This window comes from Elephas maximus, chromosome 4, assembly GCF_024166365.1.
Source record: "Elephas maximus indicus isolate mEleMax1 chromosome 4, mEleMax1 primary haplotype, whole genome shotgun sequence".
NCBI lineage: Eukaryota > Metazoa > Chordata > Mammalia > Proboscidea > Elephantidae > Elephas > Elephas maximus.
In genome coordinates this window covers 38,014,085-38,034,526 of record NC_064822.1, presented here as the reverse complement: position 1 = coordinate 38,034,526, position 20,442 = coordinate 38,014,085, and the positions used below count along the sequence as shown (strand labels likewise).

Below are 20,442 nucleotides of genomic sequence, written 5' to 3'. Positions count from 1 at the left end.
GTGAACTCTCTTTCAACAAAGGCCCGAAGAAACAAGTAAAAAAAATGTATTTATGACAAGCTAGGAGCCCTGAACATCAAAGGCAAAGTTAGAAAACGGACTGAGCAGCAGTGGAAGGGAGAGACGGTTCAGAAGCGAAAAGGAGTTGCCAGATCTGAATCGTAGGTAGCCCTCAGGCACCACTCACAGGAGCAACTATGGCAGGCTGGTGGTAGCTTTTGGCCACAATTTCCTCAGGGGGAACCAGCCAGCGGCACAGCCTACTCACACCTCCAGAACCAGAGAAGAACGGTGCTCTCGGCAAAACCTAAGTACTTGCGTATATTTTAGCATGCCCCCAGCCCCCAGGCTGGCTTCAGTGGTTGTTGATTTCCCTGGGCCTGAGATAGGCTCTGCTGAGTGCTCTGAGCCATTCTCCCAGCCTGGGAGAAAGAATAAATTCACAACTGGGGAAAACAATCTGCCAGCTCCACTAACCTGGGAAGCTGAAGACAGAAGCGGCTCCTGTCCAGGCATAAAGGGTCCGTGGACTTTGAATATCTTTCCCCTCTGCATGGACCTGTGTGGGCCTATTTCAGGAGACTAGGCCCTCGTTCAAAGACCGCAACTATTTCAACTGTGCACTGGAGAGGTGGGTGTTTGGTGTTTGACACTGCTTTGCCTATTAAACAGGGTCCTCGCCTACCCACATCAAGGGCCTGAGGATTGGTGATTCCACTCAGGTCACCCAGCCACCTGCGACAGGGGTCCAAGAATAACTGATGCCACCCAGTCCTTACAACCAAAAGCACTGGGTGCCCATGGTCCAACTGCAGAACCCACCCACCTGTGCGCTCTAGGGAACAGGGACGTGCTTTCCTCACAGACACTCAGGGGATGGTTGCCACCCCCCTGCCTTGTTCAGAGCATGACCCCCTGCTACAACCAGATACCTGTGCCTACACCAATCACCCCTGCCTCTTTAAGACTGCAGAACAGAGCCTGTACCACACCCTTCATGACCAACTACCTGTACACCTGAGCTAAATCCATACAAGAAAAGTGAATGGACCCCTAGGGCGATATACCTGGTAACAGCTCTAGCCACCTAGTGACAGGACATTAGAGCTTCAAAGGGAAAAATAATCAAGCTAGCTCACTCACTCAAGCAACCTATTTGGGCATATCAAAACAAAACAAAGAAAGAAGCTAGGATATAATAAGCAAACATATAAACTAATACAATAACTTATAGATGGCTGGAAGACAACAGTAAATATCAAAACATAAAGAAGCAGACCATAATCGCTTCAACAAGCTCTCAAAACAAAGAATCAAGGGATCTTCTGGTTGAAGGTGCTGTCCTGGAATTACCGAATGCTGAATACAAAAGATTAATATACAGAAGGCTTAAAGACATCAGGAACGAGTTCAGGAAGGAGATTAGGCAATATGCAGAACAAGCCAAGGAAACATAGATGAAACTGTCCAAGAAATTAAAAAGGGTACTCAAGAACATGATGAAAAAGTTAATAAGCTGCAAGAATCCACAGAGAGACAGCAATCAGAAATTCAGAAGATTGACAATAAAATTACGCAAATAGACAACTCAATAGAAAGAGGGGCAGAGTTGAGCAAGTGGAAGGCAGGATTGGTGAAATTGAAGGTAAAGCACTTGGTACCAATATACTTGAAGAAAAATCAAACAAAAGAATTAAAAAAAAAAAAACTGAAGAAACCCAAAGAATCAATTTCAAAAGAAATAACCTATGAGTGACTGGAGTACCAGAACAGGGAGGGATAACAAAATACAGAGAGAATTGTTGAAGATTTGTTGGCAGAAAACTTCCCTGATATCGTGAAAGATGAGAAGATACCTATCCAAGATGCTCATAGAACTCCACATAAGGTAGATCTTAAAAGAAAGTCACCAAAACCTAATCAAACTTGCCAAAAAGAAAGATAAAGAGAGAATTTTAAGAGCAGCTAGGGATAAACGAAAAGTCACCTTAAAAGGAGACTCAATAAGAATAAGCTCAGACTACTCAGCAGAAACCATGCAGGCAAGTAGGCAATGTGATGACTTATATAAAGCACTGGAGGAAAAAAATTGCCAGCAAAGAATCATATATCCAGCAAAACTGTCTCTCAAATATGAAGGCAAAACTAGGATATTTCCAGATAAACAGAAGTTTAGGGAATTCATAAAAACCAAACCAAAACTACAAGAAATACTAAAGGGAGTAATCTGGTTAGAAAACCAATAATATCAGCCCAAGACTAGAACACTGGGCAGAGCAATGAGATGTCAACTCAGATAGGGAAATCACAAAACTAAATCAAGATAAAAAAATGCTCATAACAGGGAAACAGAGATGTCATTATATAAAAGAAGACAACATTAAAACAATAAAGAGGGACTAAGAAATGTAATCATGGATCTTCCATACGGAGAAGACAAGGTGATATAAAGAAATAAAAAGTTAGGTTTAAACTTAGAAAAATAGGGGTAAATATTAAGGTAACCACAAAGGACACTAACAATCCTACTCATCAAAATAAAATACAAGAAAAAAAAAGAGACTCGGCAGAAACAAAATCAACAACAACAAAAAAGAGGAAAAGACAATATATAAACTACTCATAACAAAAAATAAAGTGGGAAAAAGAAACTGTGAACAACACACAAAAAATGACAGCACTAAATTCACACCTATCCATAATTATGCTGAATGTAAATAGACTAAATGCACCAATAAAGAGACAAGGAGTAGCAGAATGGGTAAAAAAAAATACAATCCGTCTTTATGCTGCCCGCAGAAGACACACCTTAGAGACACAAACTAAAACTCAAAGGATGGAAAAAAATACATTAACAACAATCAAAAAAGAGCAAGAGTGGCAATATTAATTTCTGACAAAATAGACTTTAAAGTTAAATCCACCAAAAAGGATAAGGAAGGACACTATATAATGATTAAAGTGACAATATACCAGTAGGATATAACCATATTAAATATTTATGCACACAATGACAGGGCTGCAAGACATATAAAACAAACTCTAGCAGCACTGAAAAGTTAGACAGCCAGTTCTACGATTACAGTAGGAGACTTCAACACACCACTTTCGGTGGAGGACAGAACTTACAGCAAGAAGCTCAGTAAAGACACAGAAGCTCTAAACGCCACAATCAACCAACTTGACCACATACACATATACAGAACACTCCACCCAAGACAGCCAAGTATACTTTCTTTTCCAACGCACATGGAACATTCTCTAGAATAGGCCACACAATAGGTCATAAAGCAAGCCTTAAAAAAACAAACAAAAAACCCCAGCAAGCCTTAGCAGAATCCAAAACATCGAAATGCTAAATTATCTTCTCTGACCATAAGCCTACAAAAGTAGAAAACAATAAAAGAAAAAGCAAGGAAAAGAAATCAAACGCTTAAAAACTGAAAAATACCCTGCTCAAAAACAACTGGATTATAGAAGACATTAAGGATGGAAAAAAGAAATTCATAGAATCCAATGAGAATGAAAACACCTCCTATGAGAACCTTTGGGACACAAATAAAGCAGTGTTTAGAGGTCAATTTATATCAATAAATCCACACATCCAAAAAGAAGAAAGGGCCAAAATCAAAGAAGTATCCCTATAACTAGAACAAATAGAAAGAGAGCAACAAAAGAAACCTCCAGGCACCAGAAGAAAGCAAATAATAAAAATTAGAGCAGAACTAAATGAAATAGAAAGCAGAAAAACAATTGAAAGAGTTAACAAGACCAAAAGCTGGTTCTTTGAAAAAAATCAACAAAATTGATAAACCACTGGCCAAACTTTTACAAAAGAAAAAGAGGAGAGGAAGCAAATAAGAAATGAGATGGGTGATATTCCAACAGACCCAACTGAAATTAAAAGAATCATATCAGATTACTATGAAAAACTGTACTCTAACAAGTTTGAACACCTAGAGGAAATGGATGAATTTCTAGAAACACACTACCTACCTAAACTAACACAAACAGAGGTAGAATGACTACATAAACCCATAACAAAAGAAGAGATTGAAAAGGTAATAAAAAAACTCACCCCCCCCCCAAAAAAAAAATCCCTGGCCCAGACGGCTTCACTGCAGAGTACTACCAACCTTTCAAAGAGTTAACACCACTACTACTAAAGGTATTTCAGAGCAGAGCAAAGGACGGAATACTCCCAAACTCATTCTATGACGCCAGCATATCCCTGATATCAAAAATAGGTAAAGACTCCAAAAAAAAAAGAAAATTACAGACCTATATCCCTCATGAACTTAGATGAAAAATTCGCAACAAAATTCTAGCCAATAGAATTCAACAACATATCAAAATAATAATTCACCATGACCAAGTGGGATTCACACCAGGTATGCAGGAATGGTTCAACATTAGAAAAACAATTAATATAATCTATCACATTCACTGGGCTGGGTTTGGGTTGATCGTATAAATAAAACAAAAGAACCATATGATTTTATCAATTGATGCAGAAAAGGCATTTGACCAAGTTCAGCAGCCATTCATGGTAAAAACTCTCAGCAAAATAGGAATAGAAGCAAAATTCCTTAACATAATAAAGGGCATTTATAACAAAGCCAACAGCCAACATCATCCTAAATGGAGAGACTCTGAAAGCATTCTCCTTGAGATCCGGAACCAGACAAGGATGTCCTTTATCACCACTCTTATTCAACATTGTGCTGGAGATCCTATCCAGGGCAATTAGGCTAGATAAAGAAATACAGGGCATCCAGACTGGTAAGGAAGAAGTAAAAGTATCTCTGTTTGCAGATGACATGATCTTATACACAGAAAACCCTAAAGAATCCTCAAGAAAACTACTGAAACTAATAGAAGAGCTCAGCAGAGTATCAGCATACAAGATAAACATACAAAAATCAGTTGGATTCCCCTACACCAACAAAAAGAACATTGAAGAGGAAATCACCAAATTAATAGCATTTACAGTCGCCCCCAAGAAGATAAAATACTTACGAATAAATCTTACCAGAGACGTAAACAACCTATACAAAGAAAACTACAAGACAGTACTGCAGGAAACCAAGAGACCTATGTAAGTGGAAAAACAAACCTTGCTCATGGATAGGAAGACTCAACATTGTAAAAATGTCTATTCTACCAAGAGCCATCTATAGATACAATGCAATTCTGATCCAAATTGCAATGACATTTTTAATGAGACGGAGAAACAAATCACCAACTTCATATGGAAGGGAAAGAGCCCCCAGATAAGTAAAGCATTACTGAAAAAGAACAACAAAGTGGGAGGCCTCACTCTACCTGATTTTAGAGCCTATCATACCATCACAGTTGTCAAAACAGCCTGGTACTGGTATAACAACAGATACATAGACCAATGGAACAGAATTGAGAATCCAGACATAAATCCATCCATATATGAGCAGCTGATATTTGACAAAGGCCCAAAGTCAGTTACATGGGGAAAAGACAGTCTCTTTAACAAATGGTGCTGGCATAACTGGATATCCACCTGTAAAAAAATGAAACAAGACCCATACCTCACACCATGAACAAAAACTAACACAAAATGGATCAAAGACCTAAATATAAAATTTAAAACCATAAGGTTCATGAAGAAAAAAAAGGGACAACGCTAGGAGTCCTAATACATGGAATAAACAGTATACAAAACATCACTAACAATGCACAAACACCAGAAGACAAACTAGATGACGGGGAGCTCCTAAAAATCAAACACCTATGCTCATCCAAAGACGTCACCAAAAGAGCAAAAAGATTACCCGCAGACTGGGATAAAGTTTTTAGCTATGACATTTCCGATCAACTTCTGATCTCTAAAATCTACATGATGCTGCAAAAATTCAACTGCGAAAAGACAAATAACCCAAGTAAAAAATGGGCAAACGATATGAACAGACACTTCACTAAAGAAGACATTCAGGTAGCTAACAGATACATGAAGAAATGCTCACCATCATTAGCCATTAGAGAAATGCAAATCAAAACTAAAGTGAGATTCCATCTCACTCTAGCAAGGCTGGCATTCATCCAAAAAATACAAAATAATAAATGTTGGAGAGATTGGAACACTTATACACTGCTGGTGGGAATGTAAAAATGGTACAACCACTTTGGAAATCAATTTGGTGCTTCCTTAAAAAACTAGAACTACCATACGATCCAGCAATCCCACTCCTTGGAATATATCCTAGAGAAATAAGAGCCTTTACACGAACAGACACACGCACACCCATGTTCACTGCAGCAATGTCTACAATAACAAAAAAGATGGAAGCAACCAAGGTGCCCATCAACAGGTAAATAGATAAATAAATTATGCTATATTCACACAATGGAATACTATGCATCGATAAGGCACAATGATGAATCCGTGAAACATTTCATAACATGGAGGAATCTGGAAGGCATTATTCTGAGTGAAATTAGTCAGCTGCAAAAGGACAAATATTGTATGAGACCACTAGGATAAGAACTCGAGAAACAGTTTAAACAGAGAAGAAAATATTCTTTGATGGTTACGACAGTGGAAAGGGAGGGGGAAAGAGGGGTTTTTACTAATTAGATAGTAAATAAGAACTATTTTAGGTGAAGGGAAAGGCAACACACAATACAGGAGAGGTCAGCACAACTGGACTAAACCAAAAGCAAAGAAGTTTCCTGAATAAACTGAACGCTTCGAAGGCCAGCGTAGCAGGGGTGGGGGTTTGGGGACCATGGTTTCAGGGGACATCTAAGTCAACTGGCATAATAAAATCTATTAAGAAAACATTCTGCATCCCACCTTGGAGGGTGGCATCTGGGGTCTTAAAAGCTAGCAAGCGGCAATCTAAGATGCGTCAATTGGTCTCAACCCACCTGGGGCAAAGGAGAATGAAAAACACCAAAGACACAAGGTAATGAGCTCAAGAGACAGAAAGGGCCACATAAACCAGAGACTACATCAGCCTGAGACCAGAAGAACTAGATGGTGCCCAGCTACAACCAATGACTGCCTGACAGAGAACACAGCAGAGAACCCGAGGGAGCAGGAGAGCAGTGAGATGCAGGCCTCAAATTCTCGTAAAAAGACCAGACTTTAGGGTCTGACTGAGACTAGAAGGACCCTGGAGGTCATGGTCCCCAGACCTTATTTTAGCCCAAGACAGGAACCATTCCCAAAGTGAACTCTCCAGACAGGGATTGGACTGGACTATGGGACAGAAAATGACACTGGTGAAGAGTGAGCTTCTTGGACCAAGTAGACAGATGAGACTATGTGGGCAGCTCCTGTCTGGAGGGAAGATGAGAGGGTAGAGGGTGTCAGGAGCTGTCCGAATGGATATGAAAATAGAGGGTGGAGAGAAGGAGTGTCCTGTCTCATTAGGGGGAGAACAACTAGCCATATAAAGCAAGTTGTACATAAATTTTTGTATGAGAGACTGACTTGATTTGTAAACTTTCACTTCAAACACAATAAAAATTAAAAAAAAAAATTATTGGTTGTCATTCCGAAAAAACAAAAAGTGGGCAGAGGATTTGAGTAGACAGGTAGATATAACATGACAACAAGCACATTAAAAGATGCTCGATATCATTAGTCATGAGGGAAACAGAAATAAAAATCAGCAAGATACCACTTCACATCCAACAAGATGGTTATAATCAAAAAGACAACAAGTGATGACAATGTGGAGAAATTGAAGCCCTCATACACACTGCTGGTGAGAATGTAAAATGGTGCAGCTGCTTTATATAACAGTCTGGCAGTTCTTCAAAAGGTCAAACATAGTTACCATATGACTCAGCAATTTTACTCTTAGGTACCCAAGAGAAATAAAAACATTCCCACACAGAAGCTTATACACAGATGTTCCATAGCAGCACTAGTCATAATTGCCAAAAAGTTGAAAGAATTCAAATGTCCATCAGCTGATGAATGAATAAACCAAATGTGGTCTATTCATACACTAGAATATTATTTAGCCATAAAAAGTAATGAAGTACTGATGCATGCTACAATATGGATGTACCTTGAAAACATTATACTGAGTGAAAGAAGCTGATCAAAAAAGCTCACATATAAATTTATAGAGGGCAAAAGGTAAATTAATGGTTGCCTAGGTCTGGCAGGTGGAAACCCTGGTGGTGTAGTGGTTAACAGCTACGTCTGCTAACCAAAAAGTCGGCAGTTCGAATTCACCAGACACTCCTTGGAAACTCTATGGGGCAGTTCTACTTTGTCCTATAGGGTCGCTATGAGTCAGAATCGACTCGATGACAACAAGTCTGGTTGTTTTGGGTTTTGGCTAGGACTGGCAGGTAGGGAGAATGAGGAGTTGACTGCCAGTGGGTATGGGTGGGGCTTCTTTTCAGAATGACGAAATGTTCTAAAATTATAGTAATGACTGCACAAGTCTGTGAGTACTAACAACCATTAAACTGTATACTTTGAAAGTGTGAACTGTATGGTATATGGAGTATATATCAAGAAATCTAAAAAATAAATGAGATCAGGATATTATTAAAGATTGTACTGTAATGTTCATTAAAAAACTCTATATTCGTTACATAGGAAGATAAATTACTTTTCCCCAAATTTAACAAATGATAACAGTTTGATGTAGGCTAAAATTAGGCAAGAAAAGAATAATTTGCCAAAAAAATTCAAATGTGACAAATGATTCAAATGATGATCACACTGGCATCAAAAAGTACGAAAAACTGCTTTCAAGAACTGATGTTCAGAGTTTTTACATTACGTAACAGAAAACAACTTGCTCTTTCTATAAATTTTATTTCTGAAGGACAAGACAGAATTCAGTCTGCTGCTTATGAAAGTTCTCTGTAAATAAAACATTACGGTGTGGATAATTTTTATTCCTAATAAATAAGAAGTTAACTGAATATAACTCATTCTATTTTCTTTGTTAAAAAGAGTATTGAAATTATCTTGTTATGTTGTTGTTATTAAGTGCAGTCAAGTCGGTTCTGATTCATAGTGACCCCTATGTTAAAGAGAATGAAACACTGCCTGGGCCTGTGCCATCCTCACAATTGTTGCTAGGCTTGAGCCCATTGTTGTAGCAACTGTGTCAATCCATCTCACTGAGGGTCTCTTCCTCTTTTTTACTAACACTCTACCAAGCATGATGTCCTCCAGGGACCGGTCCTTCCTGGTAACACATCCACAGTACTTGACATGAAGTCTCACTTCTAAGGAGCATTCTGGCTGTACTTCTTCCAAGACAGATTTGTTTGTTCTTCTGGTGGTTCATGGTATATTCAATATTCTTCACCAACACCGTAATTCAAAGGCATCAACTTTCTTTGGTCTTCCTTATTCATTGTTCAGCTTTCACATGCATATGAGGTGACTGGAAAAACTATGGCTTGGGTCAGACACAGCTTAGTCCTCAAAGTGACATCTTAGCTTTTCAACATTTTAAAGAGGGTTTTTTGCAGCAGATACGCCCGAAGCAAAACGTTTGATTTCTTGACTGCTGCTTCCATGGGCATTGATTGTGGATCCACAATCCTTCATGAAATCCTTGATAACTTCAATATTTTCTGCATTTGTCATGATGTTGCTTATTGGTCCAGATGTGAGGATTTTTTTTTTTTTTTTTTGCAATGCCATCTAGGAAATTTAACCACATTAATGCAATTTATAAAACAGGTGAAAACCACCTTCTAGTAAATTTGCAGAATTTTTCTTTATTTCCAGAATTTCTGAGTCAGTATTCCTTATTCTTCCTGCCTTCAGCTAATAATCTATTGTGCCAAAGATGACTGCCACAATATCTTCCACCCCAAATGCTCTTCTTATAGTCCGACACTGACATTTCTCCCATCAAGTGGCATTGTTTACATTCCTTCTCCTTTATTCTGAGCAATGGTAATGCACCATGACTTCTGGACTAGGTCATAAAAAGGTGATATAAAGTTAAGCAATATAGCTTCTGCCTGGGGCTCTCAAGTCGCTAAGAACCCAACCAATGTGTTCTGTGAAGGCTCAGGCCATGTGGAAAGACCATGTTTAGTTCCCAGCCAAAAGCTATCATTAACCTCCATGCCTGTGAAAAAGAAAGCCTTCAGAATGACACCTACCTCCACCACCATGAGCCTACAACTGGATAAGATATCAAAAGTGAGAACGACTGTAAAAACTGCATGGAGGTGGTGGGGTCTGACCTCCTCTAACTTCATGAAGGGGAAGGAGAATCAAGGTAACAGCTCAAGGCTGATTCCTGTGAGGCAGAGGTCAGACATGCCTCCTCTCTCCATTATCTTTACCAGTTCTAACACCAACCACCCCTCTCATAGCACTCTACTTCTCTGCTGGGTTCGATAATTCACTGCAATGGCCACCTAGAACTCACGATTACGGGGTTTATTAGGGAAGTAACAGGTTACAATTCAGGAACACTCAGGATAGTTCTTTCATCAGGACAGCCTCTTCTCAGCCATGCTCACACACAGGCCTCTCTCTGGCCCCTCAGCCTCTACCCTGCTCGGGCAAGTCTTACAAAGCTCTTTTAGTTTTGCAGATAAGTGCCACAAGGTACCCCACTCCCACTCCGCCAGTAAGCCTCAGCCCAAAGACACTCAGCTCCAGCTCCACCAAGTGCTCGGAGGCAACCTACTATGCCAGCAAGCCTCCTGCTCGAAGGCATTCAGCTTTCTCACTCCCTGGGCTGGGTCTCTCACTCTCTCTCTCCTGGTTCCAGGAGCTTCTCAGTGCAGGAATCCTGGGCCAAAAGAATGTTCCATTCTTGGCCCTTCCTCCTTGGTGGTGGTGAGATCCTCTCCTTCCTGCCTCTGGGATGGCTCATTTCAAGCAAAACTGGCCAATGGCGGGCCACAATTACCCTATTTGTACAGTCCCACCCAATCCTTTGGGTGGGAGTTACAAGACCATGGCAAGAAAAGGCCACCCAAAAGTGATCTTTCACACCACAACCACCTAGCTGAGTGCCCATCAACCCCCACAACTGTGAGAAATGATACTAAAACGATTGTTGTTGGTTTAAGCCACACTAAGCGTTCCGATGATTTCTAACAACAGCACTAGATAAGCAGGACCAACTGTATAGGAGTCAAAACGACCATGCTTCTTGCTCTCAGTGGAGTTTTTGATTCATTGAAGTAAGTGTATGTTCTTTTGCTTGCCACCTCATACTACACCTCACTTAATACTCACAGACTTTCAATCTTTCATTTTAAAGGGAAGAGAATACTTTTATTGATTAGAATAAATAAATTTAAATGGTCACAATCACCAATTTTATGTACAAACCTTTGTCAGGCTGTTAGTTGCTCTTCAATATCCATTCTCCCCTTTTTCTATAGGAATGGTTTGAACTGAGCACATGCCACACAGCTAAAGACTATATTTTCTAGCCCCCCTTGCAGGTAAATGGCCAAATTTTCACCAGTAGGGTGCTCATCCTACTTCTTGGTCTTGCCCTTAAAAGGAGTGGCAGTGTAGTCTCCTGGTCCCTTTCTCTTCCCTCTGAAAAGAACTGGAACCTGGACACAGAGATGAAGCTCCAGCACTGGGTGCTCACTTGTAACTGTTAGGTCATATAAAACAAACAAACGAAAAACAAAAACACAACACTTCTATCTTGCCCAAGCCACTGTATTTTGGGTTTCTCTGGTATAGCTCCTTAGCCTATACACCAACTAATACAAATCCCCTGGAAAACCTTTGCTAGCCCTTAGGGTTCACAATCATAACTGACCATAAAAGGCTGCTCTCATGTAATTAGGCAATTCAGTCTGATCTATTCCAAGCTCTGTAAGAAGACAAATACAGTTCAGGCACTCAGAACAATCCCTGCTTTTCTAGGAAACACTCCAAGTGTTTCATTTGTTTGTATATATTTTAATCCTACGTGGCTTACTAGGTATGAGGCAGATGCTACAAAATAATTCCTCACTTTCTGTTACAGGTTGAACTGTATCCCCCCAAAAAGATAAGCTCAACTCCTAACACCCTGTACATATAAATGCGACCTCACTTGGAAGTAGTGTCTTTACAGATGTAATTAGGTAACATAAGGTTAACATAATCCACTACGAACAGGTGTACTTATAAAAAGAGAAGAGACAGACTGAGAGGGAACTGCCACATAAAGACACAGACACAGGTACAGATGGGAGATGATCATGTGAAGACACAGAGATAAGAGCTATGCCGCCAGGAACCAAGGAACACTGGGGGCCACCAGAGGCTGGAAGCAACAAGGAAGGATTCCTTCCCTAGAGCCTTCAAAGATAGCGTGGCCCTGCTAACATTTTAATTTCAGATTTCTAGCCTCCAGAACAGTGAGAGAATAAATTTTTGTTGCCTGAAGCCACCCAGCTGTGGTACTTTGTCTTGGCAGCCGTAGAAAATGAATATACTTTCCAGAGTCTCAATGGTATGTTGACTTTCACATTACTACTAATGTTATCTCCTACCAGATTGGCTCTACCATCTGATGTTCTAAGTTTAACACCCAAAACCAAACTATTAGGAAATAAAGTGATACGGATGAGTAAAAAAAATTAGTGATCAAATATCCCAAGTTAGTTAATAGATCATCTCATTATAGCACTGAAGACTGACCTCCAAGATGGCTAGCCCTATGTCATCACTGTTCTAATCCTAATCCCAACCTATTGTTATTATGAACGATGGTCACTTCACTTCAAAGAGAAATAAAAATTGGTGACATAACAATTTTAGTAGTGTGATAATCACAGATTATATTGAGCTACCTCTAATCCTCTAGTTATTCTTATGAATAACTTAAATCTAGACAAACTAGATGGTGAGAAAGAATATTTTTATTTAGGGCAAACTAGATGATCTGTAAGGGGGGGGCGGGTCATATCCATGTCCCTCAGGTTTTCATAACTTCTCTTCAACCAAAGTAGCATCTTTAACCAATAAACATTCTTGGAAAATTAATGGCACTTAGTACATTAAAATATGCAACTTTCTGGAGAATTAAATCCAAACAAAAACACACAATGAAATATAGTGATTTAATAAATGCAGTAGTGGTATCATAAACATCTAATTCCAAAGCAAGGTACGTGGCAGTTTTCCCTCCCCTTCCTCAAGAAAAAAATATGAAAACAAAATAGCTCAGTAATCATAAGACTGAAAGGCTCATGTTGTATCTCAGAAACCTTCTGATACATACTCTGAAATGAACACAGAAAAACCAAGAACAAAGGTTTGATCAAGTCTTGGGGATCTGTTTGCCTGTGCATTACTAAAAACCTGATAACCACAGATTAAATGAAAAGAAAAAGATAACTCATATGGCAAAATACCTTGGAACCAGGCCAAAGTTTCAAGACCCTAAGGATATTTTGGGGCAAGAACAATAATAGCAAAAATCTCACTGTAATTTGTCTGTGAAAGCCAATTAAAGAAGTCTTTAAAATAAAATTTAACTCACCTTCTGTGTCCTCAAACATCTCAATTTGAAGCGCTTTTGTTCCATCAAAGCAAAAAGCCCTGATGGAATTCAAGCCCAACAACAAAGCATTCTGCTTTATTTTTTCTACTTTGCTGGATATTTTATCCAGTGCTATTACTTCTCCCTAAAAAAAAAAAAAATTACATAAAAATCAGGTGTTACTTCAAAGCAGTCATGAAAATTATTAATATGAAAAATCAGTCTTCCCCATTCCCACCCTCATCCCTAGTTTTCAAGCTGAATTCATTAACCAAATCTTCATCTCAATATTTTCTGAGCTATACACATAACAAAATTCATATGAATTGAGGCAATTAAAGCCAAAAATATAAGCCAAAACATCTGTACATCACGGCAAAATGTTCTAGAGTGTGTGTGTTACATGTGTGTACACATACATGCAACACCCACGCTCACTTATTTTTATTTATATTTTTCCTACACCCTGCTTGACACTGTGAATGTTTCAGAAATTTTAATAGCATTAAAGCTAAATACCAATGGGGAATGTGAATTTTCATCAGAAGTCTTTGAATAACTAAGATTTGTACTAATGAAATGAAAAAAAGTTACAATTTCATCTTGACACAGTAAATGTTATTATTTTTTTCTGAAAAAGATTCCCATAAATCCTCTGACGGTCTTAAGAATCATCAAATATAGCTGATAAACGGACCAACTGTTAAGTCCATAATAATCTGGCACCTTTGGATTGGGAACACAGATACTTATCTTCTACCCAGTAAATTCACTAGAGCAGAAGGGCTTTACTAAAAGCCTTATAGAGGTATATTTTTACGCCAGAAAATCTTGTCCCCGGTTAATTATTTCTTACTTATAAATTAGTGCCACAAAGATAATGGCTGAGTTTCCTAGGTTCGTAAGATTGTCTACTGCTGTATAAATCTGAACCAATTTAGAAAAGTAACAACGGTCCACTGTCCTCACCCTTTTAATGTCCCTGCGCTTCACCCACCTTAGATTCCACAGCACGTCATGATAACCATTCTCTTGCATACACACTCAACTCCCATGCAGATACACACATGACAAAAACGCAACCATGTGTAAACCTAATTCTTTGCCAACTCTAATGCAGCTGAGAAGTACATAACCACACCAACCTCACTTTAACTTCACAATCGCTATCCTCATGGGACTCTGTACAAAACCAGTTTTATGATGTGTCCATAGCCCATTTTCTCTTCTATTTTCCCAATATTTCACACCTTCTCAAAATTATTAACACCTCTTCCTCCTCCACCTCCATTCTCATGTGATGACTGACCTTGCCTCCTATTTCACTGAGAAAACTGAAACAAGAAGAAGAGAACTTCCAGTCTCCTACCACATCTACCAACCTACCAACATTTGCACCCATGTACTCTGCTTTCCCTACTATTTCCCTGGATAAACTATCCCATGCTACTATCTAAAGCCATTTCTGCTACTTGTGCACCAAACCCCATCACATCTCATCTACTCAAGGATATCATTCCAGCAATTTCTTTTCTTCTCTCCCAGGTGCTACCAATTTTCTCTTTCTAATGTCTTTCTCACTGGCACAGAAACACTGTTACTTCTGCCATCTTAAAAAAAGAAAAAAAATCTTAGCCGCACATTCCCCTCCAACTACTACCCCATGTCTCTCATATGTACAACACTCCCTCCTCAAAGGAGTTGTCTCCACTCACTTTGTTTCCTTTCTTCTCATTCTTTCTTAAAACCGAGCAAACATTTACATTTACCAAAACGACTCAGGTCAAGGTCACCAATGACTTACATGATGCTAAACCCAGTGGTGAGTTCAGTCCTCATCTTACTTGGCCTATCAACAATATTTGACATAGTTTATCTCTCCATCCTCCTTTAACTCCTTTCTTCACATGTCTTCCAGGGTATCACACTCCCCTGGTCGTCTTCCTATAACAGTGTCCATTCCTTCTAATTTTCCAACCTCTGGATGTTGGCATACTATATCCATGAGATTCAGTCCCCAGACCTCTTCTATTTTCTATTCCTACTCATCCAGTTTTATGGCTTTACATATTATCAATATGGTGATGATTTCCAAATTTATATCTCAAACTTAGACCCATCTCCTGGATTCTAGACTCATATATATCCAATTGCTTTCACAACATCTCAAAACTCTTGGATATGTAATTGACATCTCACTTTAATATGTTCAAAACTGAATTTCTGATTTCTCTTTGCAAAATTTGCTCCTCCCATACTTGTCCCTATCCAACAATTACTCCATCCTTCCCTTTCTTCAAGGAGTCATTCTTGATTACCCTCTCATTTTTACAACTAATATCCAATCTAACAGCAACTCCTATTAGCTCTACCTTCAGAGTATATCCAGAATCGGACCAATTCTTACCACTTCCACTCTTTCTCCCTGAACTAGTTTCCTAGCTGGTCTCTGTAACTTCTTCCCTTACCCTCATATAGCTTGTTCTCAACACAAGAGCCAGGGTAATAGTTTAAAAAGGAATTAGGCTTATGTCACTCTTCTGCTCAAACATCTCCCAATGACTTTCTATCACTCTTGAGTAAAACCAAAGACCTACAAGATTTTACAAAACTGCTCTGTCCAGACGCCCCCTCTCTAGCCTACATCTCTGATCTCTTTTCCATCTACCCTCCTCCTTCTCATTTAGTGTACTTCAGTAAAACTACTGTGGTTCCTCAACCAAGTCAGCAACTCCTCCACCTCAGGGCATTTACACTTATTACTTTTTCTAGCTGGAACATTCTTTCCATAGATCTCCATATTGCTCATCTCCTTTAAGTCTTTCTTCAAATATTATCTTCATAGTGTGGACCTCCATGACCACCCTATTCACAAATGCAAATTCTCAGTCCCCCCCCACACTCTATTTCCCAAACTCTCCTTTATTCATAGTCTGATATGCCATATATTTCATTCACTTATTTATTATCTGTCACCTGTCACTAGACTATAAGCTCCATGAAGGTGGGAATTTTGGTCAGTGTGGTTCATTGCTGTATCCCCAGTCCTTGGCACAAAACAGGTACTGAATAAATATCTGTTTAATCAATTAAGTAAGTGATCAAAATCTGGTTCCATATAAAGAAAGCTACTGTGGGTGAAGATACTGGCATGTGTAAGGATTTTAGAACCTTTTTAGTTTTACATAATTTGAAACAAACTGGAAAGATAGCATCAATTGACCATATTCTTTTTGAGTTGAGGAATCTCAGTTCAAGAACAGAATGGTTACAAGGCTACAGTGAGTTTTCAACACAGATAAAACTGGCCGATAAGAAAACACCTTTGGGAATATATATACATAGGTTTGTGGTGGTGTTAGTTGCCATCAAGTTAATTCCGATTCATAGAAACCCATATGTGCAGAGTGGAGCTGCTCCATAGCGTTTTCCAGGCTGTGATCTTTCAGAAGCAGATTGCCAGATCTGCCTTCCAAGGTGTCTCTGGGTGGGTTTGAACAGCCAATCTTTCAGCTAATAGTAGAGCACTTAGCCATCTGCTCCACCCAGAGACTCTATATACATAGGAAGAAGCAGTAAACATCTGAGCTAAAGTTATCCAAGAAAGACTTAACTCATATTTTGTGGCAATGAAGAAAACATTAATAATCAAGCCCAATCATGAAGTTTTTATGAACTCCAGGATAAGAACACACACACACAGAAATTTATGTGTGTGCATATTTATGTGTTTTATATATATGTTATATATATTTCAACACTTAGATGATGTACGGTAAAATTGATTTCAGTGGCAGAATTTAACAGCTTAGAAAAGTACTAAGTCTTATAAGTAAGAACATGAAAGGATCTCTTAAATGTTTCAGAACACTTAATTTTATGAGGGAGTAACTGTATTCTATAATTGTATTAACAAATAGAGGGTCTTGAGTCACAGTCTTTGCAAATAACTGTCTACTGAATTTAATATATGAGTGACATCTCTGAATAGTCTCTACTTTACATGAATCTGTAAATGTTCAGATCATAAATGTCTGCACAAGTTACACGAAGTCCCACCTTCTCCACTAAAATATGTAATACATTAAGTAGTTTTCCTGTGAAGAGAGTCTCACCTGATCATGCATTAATGCTGCAATGTGTGTTGTTTTGCCTCCTGGTGCTGCACACAAGTCCAGAATCTTCTCTCCAGGTTGAGGATTCAGAACATGGGCTACTACAGCAGATGGCAAATTCTATATATTAAAAAAAAAAAGCAACCAATTGCCAATTATTCTAAATCATCTTCATAATTTCAGAGTCAAAAAACATACAGAAACCTTTGGAGCTAATCTAGTACAGCACTTTAAGCCTGCCAATACAGTTTCTATAAATATAACAGTGTCAGGAAATTCACAGTCTCCTAGAGTAACTCACAGGACTTACACATACACATACAATGTATTTCTCCAATCAATCCGAGATTTCTTCCCCAGTAACAGTGTTTTCAGGGTACTAGCATATTATGAATTGTAACCTCCAAAAATATGTGAAGTTCTAACCTCAGTAACCGTACATAGGGTCCTGTTTGGAGATAGGTTTTTTTTTATGTTAATGAGTTCATTAGGATGGGTCCTAAATGAGTAGGGTAGGTCCTAAACCTAATAATTTCTAAGAGTTGTCTTATAAAAACAGCAGAATAGACAGAGACAGGGGAAGACAAGGTGCCACATGTGGACCCATCTACAAGGCAAGGAAGGCCATTAAGAACATTTTCATCACGCATAAGTTGGAAATGTGAAACAGTCCAAGTAAAGAAACTTTATTAAATATTCAAGGGATGGTAGAGTTTTCTTAAAACAATTTATTTTACTACATTCTCTACTACTATTTTTCAATCTTGGCTATACTACAGGATAATCTGGTGAGCTTTAAAAAATTGCCTGGTCTTCACCTAGAACATTTAAATCAGAATTTCAGGCATCTGTGTTTTTAAAACTAGAAAATTAAGTTTCAGGCACCATTTTTTCTCCCAGCCAACAAGGAATATAACTTTGAAAGCAGCTATATTAAGCTGTTAAACCTTTAATTGGCCATTATGTTAATTAATTGTGAATGGCATCTAAGTTTTTTTTTCCAATTCTGTGAATTATGTTTAAGCAATTCAAAAGTTGCCTTTCTGATTTTGAAAAACCAAATAATATTGCAGTTATAATTTTATTGATTGGGTACAATATTTCCATTAAGTTTACAAAATATCCTTGGGTAACTTTAGTTATTAGAATTAAAAATAATTGTCTTTGCTGTTGTTAGGTGCCGTCAAGTTGGTTCCGACTCTTAGCGACTCTATGCACAACAGACTGCCCAGTCCTGCGCCACCCTTACAATTGCTGTTATGCTTGAGCTCACTGTTGCAGCCACTGTGTCAATCCACCTAGTTGAGCGTCTTCCTCTTTTCCACTGACCCTGTACTTTGCCGAGCATGACGTCCTTCTCCTCCTAACAACATGTCCACAGTATGTAAGATGCAGTCTCGTCATCTTTGCTTCCGAGGGGCATTCTGGTTGTCCTTCTTTCAAGACAGATTTGTTCATTCTTTTGGCAGTCCATGGTATATTCAATATTCTTTGCCAACACCACAATTTAAAGGTGCCAATTCTTCTTTGGTCTTCCTTACTCACTGTCCAGCTTTCACATGCATATGATGTGACTGAAAATACCATGGCTTGGGTCAGGCGCACCTTAGCCTTCAAGGTGACATCTTTGCTTTTCAAGACTTTAAAGAAGTCCTTTGCAGCAGATTTACCCAATGCGATGCATTGAGTTCTTGACTGCTGCTTCCGTGGCTGTTGATTGTGGATCCAAGTAAAATGAAATCCTTGACAACTTCAATCTTTTCTCCGTTTATCATGATGTTGCTCATTGGCCCAGTTGTGAGGATTTCTGTTCTCTTTATGTTGCAATCCATACTGAAGGCTGTGGTCTGTGATCTTCATGAGTAAGTACTTCAAGTCCTTTTCACTTTCAGCAAGCAAAGTTGTATCATCTACATAATGCAAGTTGTTAATGAGTCTTCCTCCAATCCTGATGCCCCGTTCTTCTTCATATAGTCCAGCTTCTCGGATTGTTTGTTCAGCATACAGATTGAATAGGTATGGTCAAAGGATACAACCCTGACACACACCTTTCCTGATTTTAAACCAATCAGTATCCCCTTGTTCTGTCTGAACAACTGCCTCTTGATCTACATAAAGGTTCCTCAGCAGCACAATTAAGTGTTCTGGAATTCCCATTCTTTGCAATATTATCTATAACTTGTTATGAGCCACACATTAAATGCCTTTGCATAGTCAATAAAACACAGGTAAACATCCAGATACTGCTTTCAGCCAGGATCCATCTGACATCAGCAATGATATCCCTGGTTCCATGTCCTCTTCTGAAACCCACCTGAATTTCTGGCAGTTCCCTGTCGATACACTACTGCAGCCGATTTTGAATGACCTTCAGCAAAAAAATAGTTTTACTAACTCCCCTAACCACTTCCTGTAAAAAACACAATGGGAAGCTTTTGCATTAGGTATTGGAAGCAACAAAGAGTATAGGTTTAGGGATAATGTTTAAGAAAAGCCAAGGCAAGAGGCATTTAAAAAAAAAAAAAGCACAGATTTTCCCAGGGATTTTCCCAATAGAAAGTAGGTAATTTCACTTATGCGGTATAATAACTTGAGTAATACCGTAGAATGGAAAAAGACTACTAGTTCTCAAACCCATTTGACAACTACATATGATTTCCTCATGGTATAACTTCCTCGGCCCTGTGAACTACAAAATTAATTGGTTACTGAATATAATTCAAGAAACCGTATCAGTTTTCTTAAGTTAGAAGCTAGTGCAGGCTTTAGATAATATATTCAAAGCACCTAGCAAAATGTCAAACTTAAAAACAGAAAATTAGCATACATTAATGAAGATAAAT

The 20,442-nt window shown here is 38.7% G+C and overlaps 1 protein-coding gene across 3 annotated transcripts in view; it reads right to left on the bottom strand.

Moving 5' to 3' along the window:
- Window positions 1–20,442, bottom strand: part of NSUN6 (NOP2/Sun RNA methyltransferase 6) — a 75,479-nt gene that overhangs the window by 22,945 nt on the left and 32,092 nt on the right. For all 3 annotated transcript variants that reach the window (XM_049881894.1, XM_049881893.1, XM_049881895.1), the window contains 2 exons: window positions 17,600–17,719; window positions 13,485–13,629 (listed from right to left, as the gene is read on the bottom strand). In XM_049881894.1, the coding sequence (XP_049737851.1) occupies window positions 13,485–13,629; window positions 17,600–17,719 (265 nt within the window). The remainder of the gene's footprint in view (window positions 1–13,484; window positions 13,630–17,599; window positions 17,720–20,442) is intronic.